This window comes from Zophobas morio, unplaced genomic scaffold, assembly GCF_036711695.1.
Source record: "Zophobas morio isolate AGI-343-1 ecotype UQ-CSIRO unplaced genomic scaffold, CSIRO_AGI_Zmor_V1 ptg000038l, whole genome shotgun sequence".
NCBI classification, from domain to species: domain Eukaryota; kingdom Metazoa; phylum Arthropoda; class Insecta; order Coleoptera; family Tenebrionidae; genus Zophobas; species Zophobas morio.
In genome coordinates this window covers 2,020,012-2,032,413 of record NW_026972143.1, presented here as the reverse complement: position 1 = coordinate 2,032,413, position 12,402 = coordinate 2,020,012, and the positions used below count along the sequence as shown (strand labels likewise).

General features: G+C 36.4%; 1 protein-coding gene across 2 annotated transcripts; it reads right to left on the bottom strand.

Moving 5' to 3' along the window:
- Positions 1-63: 63 nt before the first annotated feature.
- Positions 64-5,524, bottom strand: LOC135140132 (uncharacterized). Of its 2 annotated transcripts, XM_064070548.1 has the most exons (6): positions 5,173-5,524; positions 4,960-5,119; positions 4,784-4,900; positions 4,689-4,733; positions 4,021-4,197; positions 64-3,973 (listed from the first exon to the last, which is right to left on the bottom strand). In XM_064070548.1, exons 2-6 carry the CDS (start codon positions 5,040-5,042, stop codon positions 181-183), a joined length of 4,215 nt encoding a protein of 1,404 aa, XP_063926618.1. In that variant the 5' UTR covers positions 5,043-5,119; positions 5,173-5,524; the 3' UTR covers positions 64-180. The 2 variants fall into 2 exon arrangements, with proteins under 2 accessions (XP_063926618.1, XP_063926615.1); XM_064070545.1 differs by having other exon boundaries at positions 4,960-5,524.
- Positions 5,525-12,402: the final 6,878 nt, after the last annotated feature.

Genomic DNA, 12,402 nt, shown 5'->3' with positions numbered 1-12,402 from the left:
CATTACAATTTCCATAAAATTTACGCAACAAAGTACAAATCATTTATTTAAAAACATCTCTCCTTTGTTAAATAAAAAAAAACTTGTAGTACCAACGTGTCGTACAAAAAATCCCTAAAAAATCTGGCGAGTATTAAAAATATTTGCAGTACAAATATTAACAACTATACAGGATGATTCTTACTGCTCTCTGCTCCACTTACTATTTTTCTTGTTCTTCCTTTTGTCTTCCTTCAACTTCTTGAGTATCTGGGGCCCAAAAAATTGCCCCAACCGAACTGCCAAAGAAGCCGAATTCGTAACTTTAGGATTCATCACTCCTATCATAAACTCATGAATTGTTTTAAACGTGTCGTTGAAGCTTTCCGTCGTTAATTGTGGGGTTGCTGAATGTACGGCGTTTAACCACGACATACTTAAATCCTGGGGTTGCTCAACCCGCAATTTTTTATCCGGAGACGAGTTCTCTTCGGAAGGGTTCGTCGGTCTTTTTAGATTCTGAATTCTATGTGATTCTGTTTCTATTTTCCGACTGGTGCTTGGTTGTTGTAGTTTGCTCGTTACAGTCTCAATTCTCTGAGGAACTTTGTGACAGTCTTTCCTAGATGAAGATACGTCCGAAGTGTTTGTATTCTGGAGATTCTTTACTTCCCTGTATTGCATGTATAGAACTAGAGTGCGTTCTAGAAATCTGGCCTGATCGTAAATGTTATCTTGGGGTACTTCTAGGTTTCTAACAATAATTATTTCCCACAATTGTTGCTCCATGGCTCGAAGTTTCTCGTCTACACAGACAGATCTATCAAGATGTGCTTCTAGATGTCTAGAATCTCTCTGATCTTTCGGTTCACTCAAGTTCCGAGTAATCATGTGCCATAAGCACTGTTGTATAAGTCGAAGTTTACCGTCACACCCAAAAAATGTGTTTTGTTGTTTTAGTCTTGGATCCCTACCATGGTAGTTTTGTCTAGATGGGTTTATCTGTGATAACTGAATACGCATATCTCGAAGAAGGTCGTCTTCGTCGTACAAATGGTGTGTTTCTGGGTGTCTTACTCCTTCTGGAGTATTCTGAAAATTTGACTGAGGTGCTTCTATGTTTTCTACTCTATGTGTTCTAGACAAAAAATTGTTTATTTCGTACATAACCGAAGCCTGGAACTGACGTTCAGAATCAGAATTTCCTTCTACGTATCCATTCTCTGATACACTTGAACAGGAATTTGGGATTCTACTTACTCGAAGTCTTGAAAGATCTAGCTTGCTTGAAGATTGACAATGTTGATTAGAATGTCTAGAATCTGAAGATTGTGGAGAGATATATGGATTTAGATGACGTGGACTCTGCATAGATGGACTGACTTCTGAATGTGTAGAACTGGAATTTCTTCTAAAAGATGAACTGCCAGGTACATTTTGAGCTACTTCTAGATCTCTATTGTGTTTTTGAAATTCAGAACAATATTGCTTAGATGGTACGTCGTTAATGTGATATGTAGAAGAGAGAGAGGATTGCACGTAATGACTAGAAACCTGAGATTTTTCAGGATATATTTTCTCTTCTCCTTCTAGGCAATGTATTTGCTGTATTTTTGCTTTATTGCTAGTTACGGATTCTAGATGAACACTTTTATTCGTGTTTTGATAAACATTTCTAAGAGTGACTTCTGTCTGAGGAACACTCACTGGAAGGCCTGGAATTCGATCCACATTTGCAATTTTAGACAAACTCTCTGTAGATTGTGTCTTTGTGAACTGAAAGCTCATTCTATTGTCAAGCCTCTGAGATAACCTAGCTAATTTTCGCCGATTTTCCCCCAAAGTAGAGGTTGACATTTTGGGTACTTTCGGAATTTCTTGATCAGAAATCAACTTCTTAGATGTGGCGCCCATTGTTGCCCATTTGTTTGGTTGATGGTTTCGCTTAATCAAATTTTTCACGTTTTTTTTACGATCAGTAGAATCTTGTTTAGAAGATGAAGCACTATTTTGACTCTGCGCATTTGAAACAGAGCTATGCTCTAGCGAATTTGTATGTACCTTCTGAACACCATTCCTTCTGATGCTGCTTGAAGGGAGTGCTTCAATAGAAGTAGATTTTGAGTGATAAATATCTAAGCTTGAATGAGGAGGGTTCAATGGATTATTAGGAGCCACGTTGGACGAATTACATTTGCTAGTGCTACTTTTGAGATCTATCTTCTGGTTTTCTTTAGATCTAGATTTGTTTGAAAACGGTGCAGAACTATTTAAATTGCTGTAACCGTAATTTTGGCCCGATGTTAAAACAGAAATATGTATGTCAGGTAAACCTTCTATCTTCTGAATATCTTCCTCTCTAGCACTACTTGAAGACGGTATTTCGATATGACGAGATTCACTGTTGTTTCTAGATCTAGAGAAACTGTTTAAACTTGTTGACGTATTTTGGCAAAGATCTAAACGAAAATCTTGCCTAGAAGTTGGACAGATGCTTGGATTTTCCCTATTTGGAACTGACTGAAGATTCAGAGAATTAATCTGAACTGTGTCTGCAGTATTAATTTTGTTAAATGAAGTATGCATCTTCTGAATTTCTTCATTCCTAGATTTATTTACGGGTGCTTCATTCTTACGAGTCTTATCTACACGGACATTCGAACGATCTTGCCTAGAATCCGCATTTGAAACTAAGCAGAGATTCACACGATTATTTTGAACCGTACTTGCGGAATTACGTCTCTTAGGGATAGCTTTACTATGTATCTTCTGGATTTCTTCTTTTTTGGCACTGCTTGACTGCTGTGCTTCAATCTGAAGAGATACACAAGAAGTTTTCAAATTTTCCCGAGGAAATGAAGCAGAACTCTGCCTAGAGTCTGAAGGGTTAGTCGAAGCACCAACTTCACGACTTTCTTCACTTTTGTCAGTATCCAAAGCCGGCTCGTTCTTCACAGAAATGATCAACGCATCTATTTTAGAAAGAATATCCTTGGTCACCACAGGAGCTTTCTTTTTAGTCGCCAGCGAAGAAACAGATGGACGACAAGTTGTTGACTTTGTGGAAGCAGAAGTTTGCTTTTTCTTCTGGTTTGAAGTGATTTTCGGATTTTGGAACTCTGAAGAGGAAGAACGTCTTTCCAGTGATTTTTTCTTTTCTTCAGCTATCTTTGGCGAAGGCGGCTTGCGCGGAACGCTAGGTTTCGTAACTGGTGGATCTTGAAACTCCGACGATGAAGAAGTTCTTCTCAATTGCTTAGTTTCTTCATCTTTTGATGAAGCATTGCGTACTTCTCGTTTCTTGTTCGGGTTAACTATAGCGACTGGATCTTGAAATTCTGACGACGAAGATGCAGTTGAGGAAGTTTCAACGGGAGGTGAAGAAAGCGACAATTTCGCGTTCTGGTTTTGAGGGACTTTGGAATTTGGTGCGTTATCTTCTTCTTTGGATGGTGATGTTTCTGCAGATGAACTTACGTTCTCTGTATCTACAGCGTTTGAGGTAGGTGCGGTTAAATCGGGAGTTTGCTTATCTTCTGCTTCTATGGGGTCTTCCGTTAAATCAATTATTTCTAATTTGGCACCTTGGTTCTGAGGAATTTCTTCATCTTCTACATCTATGGGGTCTTCAATCAAATCAACTGTTCCCAGTGTGTTAAATTGTTTGTTCCGATTATCGTTATATGGACATTCTTCGTTCGTATCTTCATCTTCGTCTTTTATAACGTAAACATTTTTAACAACGTCATAAGAATATCCACTAGTTTTTTCCGTCCAGTCTTCACAATCATAAATTTCTATTTCTTCTTTTTTGTCCACAGACTTTGAATCAGTACACCAAAAAGACGGACTTGTTGGCACTTGTTGCTCAAGATTTCCTGTATTTTCAACTATAACCGATTGTCCTCTTTCAGTCTTTTCATGGCTTGTACTCGTCATTTCTATTTTTGTTTGTACTTTAGGCCCAGTGACACTACCACAGTCACTGCTTTTTCTAAAAAAATACAAATAAAACAAATAAAACATTTATACAGAACTTACATATTTTTTGATGGGTTGTCCTTTTGTACGTTTTGTTTATCACAATTTGTTGCATCTAATGGTTCGTCCTTAAATTCTCTCTTTTGTGACAAGTCAACATTTTTGGTAAACCATACTTGAGGTTCCTCGACTTTAATAGTCTCCTCAGTAATAAAATGGTTATCTTCACATTTAGCCCTGCAATTTTTATATTAAATGTAGTATCCAAAGTAAACTGAAACTTCGTTGAACATTTGTTGTCATACTTTCAATTTTATAGCAAATCAAACATATTCGAGATAATCTTAGAATATTGGTAAATACGGAAAATTCGGAATCAACTTGATTACCATGATTGATTTAAAATCCAAATCCACGAGATAATAATAATAATAATAATAATATTTTTAATAATTTTCAAGTGTCGATCTCGCTGAAAATAAAAAAATAAAATTTGACAACAATCGGCCTAGTACTTTCGGAGATTATCTGTCTAATAAAAATCCGGGACGGCAGACAGACGGACAGACAGACGGAAATGGGAGACCTAACAGAAACCGGTAAAAAATATTGATTCGACAAAATTGTAAACTGATTATGTCATTATTGTTTTAGAGGGACATAAACGAAAAAAAATTGATTAAGGATAACCTTAAAACGTTTGAAAAATGAACTTTTTCCGTACTTACAATTCAATGGTGTCCCCAATTGCTCCTCCTTTAACTTCGTCTTTTCTGAAAAACAGTTCTTATTATCTGTTCACAAACTATTTGACTCTAAATACATGCGGTCCGTATTATTGGCAGGAACTATTTTTGTATTTTTATTTTTTTCTTGTAGCTCTATTTTTACACCGACATTACCAACTGCATTTTGTGTACACTGCGAACGGTTCTCCATACTAAAATAAATAAACGAAAAAAAGATGATTGTGCCTACAAAACAATTCAACGGGTTTACGTTTTCAAAACGAATTTGAAATCTGTATCTTCAACGACATCGATTGTGAAAGTTTCGTCCACGATGACCCTGTTGTTGTTCATTTTTTAAAAGTTTATCAAAACATAACCACACTTTTGGGACTGATCACAACTACTACACACGTATTACATTCGACACACTTTAAAATTGACTGTTTGTAATAGTAATAAATTACTAATAATAGTAACGCACTATCAAGTAGCTTCTTGAAAGTTTGTTTGAAGCGAAAATTAAATGATCATAGACATGCTTTCAAAAACCTGCAGCCGTCTTTGATCGTTTTTTTACAGCCAACTGTATTTAAGTCTGGATCGTCGGACCCAGTGACATCTTCCCCATATTAAAATAATAACGAGCGCTCAAATAAAACGTCAAGTTGGCTTTGTAAATGTCAATTTACGGCTTCGTTCACATTTCCAAAGCCAACTTGACGTCGTTTTTATTTGAACGTTCGTTACATTGCGTGGCTGCGTTGATAAAGTTCATCTCCATCTATAGTTGGATTCATATATCTTTTGACACACGTGACCAAAGTATCATACTAGCTCAGACAGCACCTACCATTGGAATCTTTGTTGTAAGGATTACAAAAATTACGAGTCAGACAAATAGGGGAAAGGTGTCTAAAATGATCCCCCTAAGGGAGAAATTCTTTAAAAAATACAAATTATTATTATTCATGTAAAACTGTAGCATTATTTGTAAGAACATTGATTTATCTAGGTGACAGTATAAGCCAATTGGTGATTCGATAATTATAAAAAAAGTTACTAACGTTTTTCCAGGACCTTACAAAAGGATCATTTTAGGCATCCCCATAGGTAAAATGATCCCTCGGCATGGGCATAATGATCCCTTTGAATTTTGACCATAAGGGGACAGCATCAACAAGAAAAATCAAATCATGACTTAACTGATAAATATTTTATTTCAAAAATTAACAAAAAAATAAATTCTTAAAAAAAATAAACAAAAAAAGTTTGAAAAGCACCGAAAATACGGGGTGTATAATTTCTGGAAGAGTTTGAGACAATACTTTAGTCATCAGTACGTGCTAAGATAAGACTAATTTTTTTGAGAGGGCGGGTGGGCGGGCCTACTACCCGCTAAGATAAAACTAAATTTGGCAATTGATATACCCTCTAAGAAAAGAGAGCGTGGGTGGGTGGGGCTAGTAACTGCTAGGATAAGACTGAATTTGACAAATGATATACCCTCTAAGCAAAGAGAGGGTGGGTGGGTGGAGCTAGTAACTGCTAAGATAAAACTGAATTTGGCAAATGACATACACTCTAAGAAAAAAGAGGGTCGGTGGGTGGGGTTAGTAAGTGCTAAGATAAGACTGAATTTGGCAAATGATATAGCCTTTAAGAAAAGAGAGGGCGGGTGGGCGGGTCTACTAACTGCTAAGATAAAACTGAATTTGGCAAATGATATACCCTCTAAGAAAAGAGAGGGTGGGTGGGTGGGGCTAATACTTGCTAATATAAAACTGATTTTGGCAAATGAGATACCCTTTAAGAAAAGTGACGGCGGGTGACTGGGATTAGTACCTCTTAAGACTGAGAATTTCCCAAAAATAGAACACGAAAATCCCTAAAATTCTTTTAAATTATTTAAATTTCCCCGTCTTAAGAGGTACTAGCTCCACCCACCCTCCCTCTCCTCCCTTAGAGGGTATTTCATTTGCGAAAATCAGTTTTATTTTAGCAGGTAGTAGGTGGGTGGGGCTAGTAACTGCTAAGATAAAACTGGTATTGGCAAATGGTATTCCCTCGAAGAAACTAAAGGGTGGGTGGGCGGGGTTAGAGGATATGTCATCTGCAAAAATCAGTCTTATCTTAGCAGGTAGTAGCCCCGCCCACCCACCCTCTCTTTTCTTGGAGGATATGTCATTTGCGAAAATCAGTCTTATCTTATTAGGTACTAGCCCTCTAACAAGATAAAGGGCGGATGGGCCGAGCTAGTGCTTGGCAAGATAAGGCTGATATTGGCAAATAACATACATCCTAAGAAAATAACGGGCGGGTGGGTGGGATTATTACTTGCTAAGATAAAACTTATATTGGCAAATGGTATTCCCTCAAAGAAAATAAAGAGTAGGTGGGCGGAGTTAGAGGATATGTTATCTGCAAAAATCAGTCTTATCTTAGCAGGTACTAGCCCCGCCCAATGATCCGAGATCATTTTGCCTCAAGAAAAAGGGATCATTTCGCCTTAGGTAGCATATCCGCATTCAAAAATTGTAAACTAACCTTCAATTTTTACATGCGGTAAAAAGATCATAACTAACCTACGACTGAAATGTATCTAATTCTGTCAAAACAACTACCACCGCTATAAGACCTTTCAAATGGAAGTAATGGACTTTTAAAATATATCTTACCTTAGATCAGAGGTGCTTATTTTACATATTTTGGCACAAAACTGTGCAGAATACACAGAACGCCATCAAACTTTCAGAAGGTACTAATTACAGAGCGCTTAATCAAATGACAGTTATGTTTGGTAGATGGAGCCACAAATTTTCTTACAATTGATGGGGATCATTTGACCTGAGGGGATCATTTTAGGCACTTTTCCCCTAGTAGATATTTTGCATTAATTTGTCGTATATTTTTACTCTAATAAATACATTATTATTTAAATAAATTGTACCACTAACAAACATTTAATGACTCTGCGGCCTGTAAAAAGTGATGCTTTGTCACTGTGAGAATTTTCAAGCGATTCTATGATGACTCAAAAAACTTGAAAAACATACAATGTTCCTTTTTACTTCCCGAGCGTAAGCAAAGGAAGTATTGTAATCGAGTCCGTCTAAAGTCACTAGATCTACTATTACTTTTAGAAAGTACGGCAAACTGCCTGTGGTCGGAATTCGACAGAGAGGAACCTAACCTATGTGTTAAACAAAGATAGCGCGAGGCTAGTAATTTTCGCTATCTGTCAACGAAAGTTTGATGTGTTTACGATTTGAGGTTACGACAGACTGTACTAGAATTATTGAGTTAACGGACCGGAAAGAACATTATTCCAGTCACAAAGTAACTCCAGCCCTATTCAACGAAAAAGTGTCACCGGTAACCAGCAAACAGTCGTGGAAGACGTGTTACCACCAAGGCAATTGACGGCCAAATGACAGTAACAGGATCGCCATACTGGAAGCAAAAAATACCTGCTGTCGAAAAGACGGAGCATAACAAGGACAGAGATATATTTCTATTTCATAAAAGTCACTAATTGCCACACATTTCAAGATCGAGTCACATTAAGTCCGTCGGCCGACTCTCTACTTTTACGTTTTCTCGATCTTTCATGACCTCTAGAAGACGAAGAAATAGGTCTCCCATTTCCGTCTGTCTGTCCGTCTGTCCGTCCGTCTGTCCGTCCGTCTGTCCGTCCGTCTGTCCGTCCGTCTGTCCGTCTGTCCGTCTGCCCCCGGATTTTTATTAGACAGATAATCTCCGAAAGTACTCGACCGATTGTTGTGAAATTTTGTATTTATATTAAGAATATCATGTAGATGGTAAAACGCTAACCAAAATTTGTCTAATCATCCCCACCACTAATCCGATGACGTCACTTCAAAATTGTACATAGTAAATGGGTTTTCAATTGTATAAAATAACATAGTCCTACACGTGTAGTTTACAACTCTGAATCGACTTTTCACCCGAAACGTCCAGATTTTTGGAAAAAAAATCAAAATTATAAAACAACATTTTGAAATTTAATTTTTAATCTGCTAACCAGAATGCTTTGAAATGTTGCAGATGTGTTAAGGCTATAAAGAGCATCATAAATCTTTAGTCAAAAAATATTTGCTTATCCCCTCCAAAAACTTGATGACGTCAGCTCAAAAGTTTGTGGAATAAATCATATCTAAAATATACAAAATATGATGAGTCTGTACTTGTGATCTATCACTCCATTCATATTTTTTGGATTTGCATATACAGGGTGATTCAAAAAAATTAATGAATGCGTAAATATATTTTATTGATTTAATCAGGAACTACAAAACCGAATGCTCTCAAATCTTGCAGATGTTTTAAGGTCATAAAGAGCATAATAAATGTTTAGTCAAAATATATTTGCTTATCCCCTCCAAAAACTTGATGACGTCAGCTCGAAAGTTTGCTAAATAAATCATATCTAAAATGTACAAAATATGATCAGTCTGTACTTGTGATCTATCACTCCATTCATATTTTTTGGATTTGCATATACAGGGTGATTCAAGAAAATAAATGAAAGCGTAAATTTATTTTACTGATTTACTCAGGAACTACAAAACCGAATGCTTCGAAATCTTGAAGATATTTTAAAATTATCATAAGCATGGTAAATTTTTGATCAAAACGTATTTGGTCGTCCCCCTTAAAAAATTTATGACGTCACCACAAAATTTTGCTGAATAAATCCTATCTAAAATGTACAAAATATGGTGAGTCTCTTCTTGTGATTTATCATTCCATTCAAATTTTTTCGATTTGCATATACAGGGTGACTCAAAAAAATTAATGAATGCGTAAATTTATTTTATTGATTTAATCAGGAACTACAAAACCGAATGCTTTGAAATCTTGCAGATGTTTTAAGGTTATAAAGAGCATAATAAATTTTTAGTCAAAATATATTTGGTTATCTTCTACAAAAAACTGATGACGTCAGCTCAAAAGTTTGCCGAATAAATCGTATCTAAAATGTACAAAATATGATGAGTCTGTACTTGTGATTTATCATTCCATTCATATTTTTGGATTTGCATATGCAGGGTGACTCAAAAAAATTAATGAAGGCGTGAATTTACTCTATCGATTTAATCAGGAATTACAAAACCGAATGCTTTGAAATCTTGGGAATATTTTAAAGTTATTATAAGCATGGTAAACTTTTGTTCAAAATGTATTTGTTCATCCCTCCTAAAAAAATTGATGACGTCACCCTTAAATTTTGCTGAATAAATCCTATCTAAAATGCAAAAAATATGATGAGTTTGTACTTGTGATTTATCATTCCATTCATATTTTTTAGATTTTCTTAAGAGGTGGTTCAAAAAAATTAATGAAGTCAATTTATTTTATTGATTAAATTAAAGGCAACACTTATTATTAGTATTACACCCCAACCAACCCAATTTGGTAGACACAAAATTTGTTAAAGGAAAAACTCGGTTGAAACATAAGGGTAGCACGCTTATTTACATCGACTTTAACATTACAGACCTGCATTCGTTTTATGCGCTCACTTGGTTCCGCGAATGTGAAATAGACATGTTTATAATCAGCCAATTGTGAATTTCACCGTCAAAAATTAAAATAAAACCCAATGTTTTATATAATAAGCGGAAGTCGAAGCAATAAAACCGGTGGTCGTTTTGTTTACAGTTTCTCTGTTTGACTCTCACGTATGCTGTTACGCCTGTCATCTTAAATTAAGAATGTTTATACATACACGATTTTCAGTTGCCTCTGATACGTATACGTGAGTAAATTGTTTCGTTATTTTATTGATTATTACAAATCAATATTCAAAACGACCCAATTCATTTTCCCGAAAATTTGAGAATATAATAATTTTATTCTTAGTATTACACTACATCTATCCCAACTGATATACGTGTACTTGCAAAAATGTTGATGACGTCATCGCAATTTTTTTTTAAATTCCCACTACAAAAATGTAATGAGAAAAAAAACACAATAGGCATGCAGTCGTCCAGTTTCCGACATCGAGGGAAGTACTGTCTAAACTCTTTAGACCAATTTTTGAATGCGGATATGCTACCTAAGGCGAAATGATCCCTTTTTCTTGAGGCAAAATGATCCCGGATCATTGGGCGGGGCTAGTACCTGCTAAGATAAGACTGATTTTTGCAAATCATATACCCTCTAAGAAAAGAGAGGGTGGGTGGGCGGGGCTAGTACCTGCTAAGATAAGACTGATTTTTGCAGATAACATATCCTCTAACCCCGCCCACCTACTCTTTATTTTCTTTGAGGGAATACCATTTTCCAATATCAGTTTTATCTTAGCAAGTACTAACCCCACCCACCCGCCCGTTATTTTCTTAGAATGTATGTTATTTGCCAATATCAGCCTTATCTTGCCAAGCACTAGCTCGGCCCATCCGCCCTTTATCTTGTTAGAGGGCTAGTACCTAATAAGATAAGACTGATTTTCGCAAATGACATCCTCCAAGAAAAGAGAGGGTGGGTGGGCGGGGCTACTACCTGCTAAGATAAGACTGATTTTTACAGATGACATATCCTTTAACCCCGCCCACCCACCCTTTAGTTTCTTCGAGGGAATACCATTTGCCAATACCAGTTTTATGTTAGCAGTTACTAGCCCCACCCACCTACTACCTGCTAAAAGAAAACTGATTTTCGCAAATGAAATACCCTCTAAGAGAGGAGAGGGAGGGTGGGTGGAGCTAGTAAGACGGGGAAATTTAAATAATTTAAAAGAATTTTAGGGATTTTCGTGATCTATTTTTGGGAAATTCTCAGTCTTAAGAGGTACTAATCCCAGTCACCCGCCGTCACTTTTCTTAAAGGGTATCTCATTTGCCAAAATCAGTTTTATATTAGCAAGTATTAGCCCTATCCACCCACCCTCTCTTTTCTTAGAGGGTATATCATTTGCCAAATTCAGTTTTATCTTAGCAGTTACTAGTCCCACCCACCCACCCTCTCTTTGCTTAGAGGGTATATCATTTGCCAAATTCAGTCTTATCCTGGCAGTTACTAGCCCCACCCACCCACCCTCTCTTTTCTTAGAGGGTATATCATTTGCCAAATTCAGTTTTATCTTAGCAGGTAGTAGGCCCGCCCACCCGCCCTCTCTTTTCTTGGAGGGTATCCCATTTGGCAAAATTAGTCTTATCTTAGCACGTACTGATGACTAAAGTATTGTTTCAAACTCTTCCAGAAATTATACACCCCGTATTTTCGGTGCTTTTCAAACTTTTTTTGTTTATTTTTTTTAAGAATTTATTTTTTTGTAAATTTTTGAAATAAAATATTTATCAGTTAAGTCATGATTTGATTTTTCTTGTTGATGCTGTCCCCTTATGGTCAATGCCGAGGGATCATTTTACCTATGGGGATGCCTAAAATGATCCTTTTGTAAGGTCCTGGAAAAACGTTAATAACTTTTTTTATAATTATCGAATCACCAATTGGCTTATACTGTCACCTAGATAAATCAATGTTCTTACAAATAATGCTACAGTTTTACATGAATAATAATAATTTGTATTTTTTAAAGAATTTCTCCCTTAGGGGGATCATTTTAGGCACCTTTCCCCTACAATTTCGAAGTGACGTCATCACATTAGTGACGGACAGACAGACGGAAACGGGAGACCTATTTCTTCGTCCTCTAGGGGTCATGATAGGTTGAGAAAATGCA